The sequence below is a fragment of the Trachymyrmex cornetzi genome, unplaced genomic scaffold (genome assembly GCF_001594075.2).
Source record: "Trachymyrmex cornetzi isolate Tcor2-1 unplaced genomic scaffold, Tcor1.1 scaffold18, whole genome shotgun sequence".
Lineage (NCBI taxonomy): Eukaryota > Metazoa > Arthropoda > Insecta > Hymenoptera > Formicidae > Trachymyrmex > Trachymyrmex cornetzi.
In genome coordinates this window covers 1196139-1200885 of record NW_017296418.1, presented here as the reverse complement: position 1 = coordinate 1200885, position 4747 = coordinate 1196139, and the positions used below count along the sequence as shown (strand labels likewise).

The following is a 4747-nucleotide window of genomic DNA, read 5'->3' as shown; positions in this document are numbered from 1 at the left end:
GACGCAAATCGGATGCAGTGTGAATCCAGCAATAGGATTGGTAAAAAATCCGTAGAATTTGGGACAAAATCCGTATATCCGTAATGCTGGATTCACACTGCATCCGATTTGCATCGTACCACGCTCTTCAACCAATCAGAAAACAGGATTCCGATGATACGAAGCAAAATCTATCTGAATCCTGTTTTCTGATTGGTTGCAGAGCGTCGTACAACGCAAATCGGATGCAGTGTAAATCCAGCATAAGGGTTTGCGCAATAGAACAAAATTAGGAATAGGAATAAGGTCCTGTGCACAATGGAGGAAACATTGACCAATCATCTTCTAGCATAACCGTAACGTAACCGTAATCGATAACGTAAGAAATCTACCCCGTATAGTTTACAATGGCTGTCTGTAACCATTAGGGGTGATCCCGATTGACCACGGCTCGATTGGACACCACCAATCATAGCGACCGGTGCTTAGGAGCTTTGTAGTCTCAAGCGCTGTGAGTGGCTCGTGTCCAATTGAACCGTGTCCAACTGGGTGCCACCCAACCGTTAGAGCCCAGACACAAGCTTTTGCATAACGCATAGTGCATAAGCGAATCAACCAATAAAAATCTTTCCTTTCCTTCCATTTCATGGACAAGAAGAATTTCGATTGATTGATTTCCTTATGCACTATGCATTATGCGTTATGCAAGAGTCTGTGCTGCGGCTATAAGGCCGGAATCAGACTACGCATTGAAGAATGAGATTGAAAATTGGGGAGGATCCCGTTTGCCTACAATCCCGATTGCACACACCACTCATATCAGCTGGTGCCTAGTAATTTTTCACTGTTTTGCCAATGAGATTATTTTATTTTTAAATTGGCCAATTAGCGACGCATGTGTGCAACATGCAATGTGTGCAATCGGAGCCTTCCCGAAAATTGAAAGATTGATGTTTGACCAATCAGAACAAAAAAAGCTAGAATTTCTTTGTCTTCATTGGTGAAATTTCGGGAGGGCTCCGATTGCACACATGTATCGCTGATTGGCCAATTTAAAAATAAAATAATCTCATTGGCAAAACAGTGAAAAATTACTAGGCACCAGTTGATATGAGTAGTGTGTGCAATCAGAACTGTAGGCAAACGGAATCCTCCCAAAATATTAAGTTTAGCTAAGATTAGTACAAATTAAATATTGATGAAAAAAAAGGTAAAAGATACAGAACATTAGTCACAAGGAACAAATTAAAGAAATACAAGGTGAACAGAATATTTATGCACGTATTTATAGTCAGGCCTTATATATTTAAGGCTCCATTAAAATGTTACCAAATATTTGTATTTTTAAAAATTTCAATCTTTAATTGTATTAAAAGTATGTTAAACTTACAATTGTCTTACATGCTAGCAGTCGATGACAGTCCTTAAATGTAATTAACATGTATGATCACGCTGTAACATAGTTTGTTCGTCAAAGCAAAATCCCCATTTTGTACTTCAGCAACAGCGATCTCAACAATTCCTGCGCGATATAAGAAATCTCTTTGTACATCAGTAAAATATATATGTGTCGAGAAAAGAAAGAGATCTAGACATGCCTAACATGAAAACTAACAATATATTCTGCATTAGTACGTTGCACCGATATTGCGAATGGGTCAGTTGGATGGAACGTGAATGCAACTAATCGTCTTGCAGCCGTTGGTGCCGTTCGTCCCAGCATACCGGCATACATTCTAAATTTTAAGAGACCCGAGTCACGTGCATAAAAGCTGTATAAAAGAAAAGAAATTAGAAATTACAGGCAAAGATTAGTTTTCTCGATAACTTTTTGCCACAAAGATAAGAATGAATCGCCAACCGTATTGGATGTTCCCCACATGCTTTTGGGCGTTCCATCATAGACACCCATTTGTCGTCGTAACAGAATAAAGATAAATCGAGGTACGGAGAACTCGAGTAGGATTGTGCACATATTGGTAACTGAGCAAGCAGCCTTTTAGTAGCTTCAGTTATGCCTCCGTATCTAGCGCTTATTATCGTTTGCTTGAATCTTTGCTGCAACAATCTGAAAAGAAATGAAATAAAGTTAAAGCAAAATTATCTAGATAATGTATTTTATGTGTGCATTAATGTTAAGATGAAAAATAATATTATATACCGTGCATATATGTTGTTAGATGGTGAACACATGTACTGACAATCCGTGCTCATTCTGGCATTTCTGAAAAAGTCGCTAAAGTTTTCGAATTGGGTTAACAATTGAGTCGACGCGTTGTCGTAAGCCGCCAAAATTTTTGCCATAACCATATCGTAAACCACTAATAAAGCCGGCTGCGCGTTTGGCTCAGTTGCTTGCAACGTTGCTACTTCTTCGCTAGCATATCTCACCAGGATGTGATTGGTATCTAATAGCTGCATCTTCCACATTCTTAGAGAATTTAGCTGATCAAAATATTGATAAAATCTTCTCAGTTCATAAGGATCCTTGGTCACGTAGCTTATATATTCTGCTCTTTTGTATAAATATACTAGTAATCTGTGCTTCAAACTATTTATTGCAACATCCTTAAATGGCCGACAATTAATCCCAGGAAAAGCACTCGTCACTAAATAAGCATCGTCTTCCATGCAAAACCTAACACATGTCATTTATGTTGTATTTTCATGTCTTTTATCAAAGTGTTAATAACTGTAACATTTAGTAAGATAATGCTCATAATACCTTCCTATCGTTCTGACATTTATAAACATGCCATCAAGAATTTGAAAGATATGAATCATTTGATGCTGTACAGATAAAACTGCTAATATATCTTTATATAAATATAGACCTATATAGAAAGGAAATAAATTTATTTTGAAAGTTTGAAATATTATTAACTGCTTAATTGACCAATATTTTAACAAAAGCAATTAAAAGAAACTTTGCCCATTTTGAATTTCTCATTCAGTAATATTTATATACTAATCAATAGAGGAATAATAGACTACTGAATTATTTGATATCCATTGATACTAAAATATCATGTATTCAGAACTTAAAAATGATAGTTTGTTCAAATAATTCAAAAGTATAAAATCGCAGGCTAGCGTAATTTTTTATTTGAGCCAAGTTTAGTTGCTGGACAAGAGGTTCAGAACCCATATAAAAATGAGCAAAGTTCTTTGTGCTCTTCTTAGCAAATCATACTCGTACAATGCTAGATTTAACTTGGTCAGATAAACAGCGATGGTGTGTCCAAATTTTACTTATATACCTTGATTGTGCGACAAATAAATTTTGTCGACTTTAAAATGTCTAGTGTCACATAACTTTCCACCTCTTAAATCAACAAGGTGCAAACTGTAATCTTCAAGCGGTGATCTAGGATTCGGTGTCAGTGCCTCGTTATTGGAATAAATCTTTAAGAAATATAATTTTATTAAACTCTTTTTCAGAAAGAGTAATAATCTTAGATAAAACAATAAGAAATGTTGTGCTACCTGATAAAAGTGTGGCCTTAACTCCTCAGGGATATGAGCGGCCGAACCCACGATCACATACCGAGCGTCGTCGGTGAAAAGACTGCATTCTCTGTTCAATTGCTGGTTGCTTTCTACTACATTTATAATCCACTTTACCTACAAATACGTTTCAGAGCTGGTACATCAATTTCACCGGTTCTCTCCCTTTCTCTCTCTCTCTCTATCTTTCTCTCTATTTCTCTCTTTTCTTTAATCTTTTACAATCCGCAAAGTAAAGGCGTACGCCGCGCGGAGTCTGTTAGTATCCAGTACCTTGAAAAATCGCGCGAAGATATTACTTCGTATGTGAAAGCTACAGTCGTCGTTCTTGTGGCCGATGTACTCGCCTTCGCAGTCGGCCAGCAAGTCCGCGGCGGCCGGTGCTCCGCGATACTCGTACACCTCGATCGAAGTCTGATCCGCGCTGAACGCCACTAAGTACCTCCCGTCTGGGCTAAACTTGCGGAGGAAGCACGGCGGCTTCTCCACATTCATCACAGTGAAGTTGGGAAAGACATTCTGATAGAACTGCCGAGCGCAGTGCACATGGGTGCCTGGATATGGGCAACCCATCGTTTCCCTACGTCGGAGACGCACCACCACGTTCTGCGGGCCGATCCTGCGTGGATTCACAGGGCAGGGATCCGCCACAGATTCGATCCTGCTCTCCCTCGTCGCCATCCTACAAACTCATCGCGCGACAACGGAGCACGTAAACGGCATCCATTGCATCCGATCGCGGAGAAAATCGCCGATACTACGTGCGATACATCGTACCTTTTGACAGGAGCGGACGTTGTCAACTTTCGATGTTGTTCCCAAGGTCCTTACGTAAAACCGTGCAAATTTCAAAAATAAGGTTAGCTATCGGTCAGATGGACGAAATTGCGCTTGCGCAATTTTATTGTGATCGTTCACAGAGTATCACAACGGTGGTTGAGGAATGATTGGTCGAAACGGCCGGATCTTAAAGATAAGAGCCAATCATGTTTAGTCCCTAAGTGGACAATTAAACGAGTGCATTTGACAATTTTCTAAAATCCAGGTAATAAGCAAAATAATGCGATTGTATATTGAAGTAAGAAATATTTAGTTTTGGTAATTATACAGTTTAGCCGCTCACCTCAAAAATCGATGAACATAGGCTCATTCGACGCGTTTTTGCTTAAAACGAAAGAATCTGGCAGAAATAAGCGTCGCTCTGCCCCGCGAACCGAGTTATTAAGCGTTAAAGTTGACGATTTCAGGTTAGGAAATCTGT

General features: G+C 39.0%; 1 protein-coding gene across 2 annotated transcripts; it reads right to left on the bottom strand.

The window, feature by feature from the left end:
* Window positions 1–1365: 1365 nt before the first annotated feature.
* abo (de-etiolated protein 1 abo) lies at window positions 1366–4460 on the bottom strand. Of its 2 annotated transcripts, XM_018504667.1 has the most exons (8): window positions 3760–4460; window positions 3466–3603; window positions 3240–3384; window positions 2705–2813; window positions 2141–2617; window positions 1841–2047; window positions 1595–1751; window positions 1366–1501 (listed from the first exon to the last, which is right to left on the bottom strand). In XM_018504667.1, exons 1-8 carry the CDS (start codon window positions 4165–4167, stop codon window positions 1451–1453), a joined length of 1692 nt encoding a protein of 563 aa, XP_018360169.1. In that variant the 5' UTR covers window positions 4168–4460; the 3' UTR covers window positions 1366–1450. The 2 variants fall into 2 exon arrangements, with proteins under 2 accessions (XP_018360169.1, XP_018360170.1); XM_018504668.1 differs by having other exon boundaries at window positions 1374–1751.
* Window positions 4461–4747: the final 287 nt, after the last annotated feature.

Excerpts from the sequence above, each read along its gene's own strand:
- abo (XM_018504667.1), bottom strand. The coding sequence starts at position 4,167 with ATGGCGACGAGGGAGAGCAGGATCGAATCTGTGGCGGATCCCTGCCCT. Across the intron at positions 2,618-2,704 it reads AATGTCAGAACGATAGGAAG|GTTTTGCATGGAAGACGATG; the intron begins GTATTATGAGCA and ends GACATGTGTTAG. Across the intron at positions 1,752-1,840 it reads TGTGGGGAACATCCAATACG|CTTTTATGCACGTGACTCGG; the intron begins GTTGGCGATTCA and ends TCTTTTATACAG.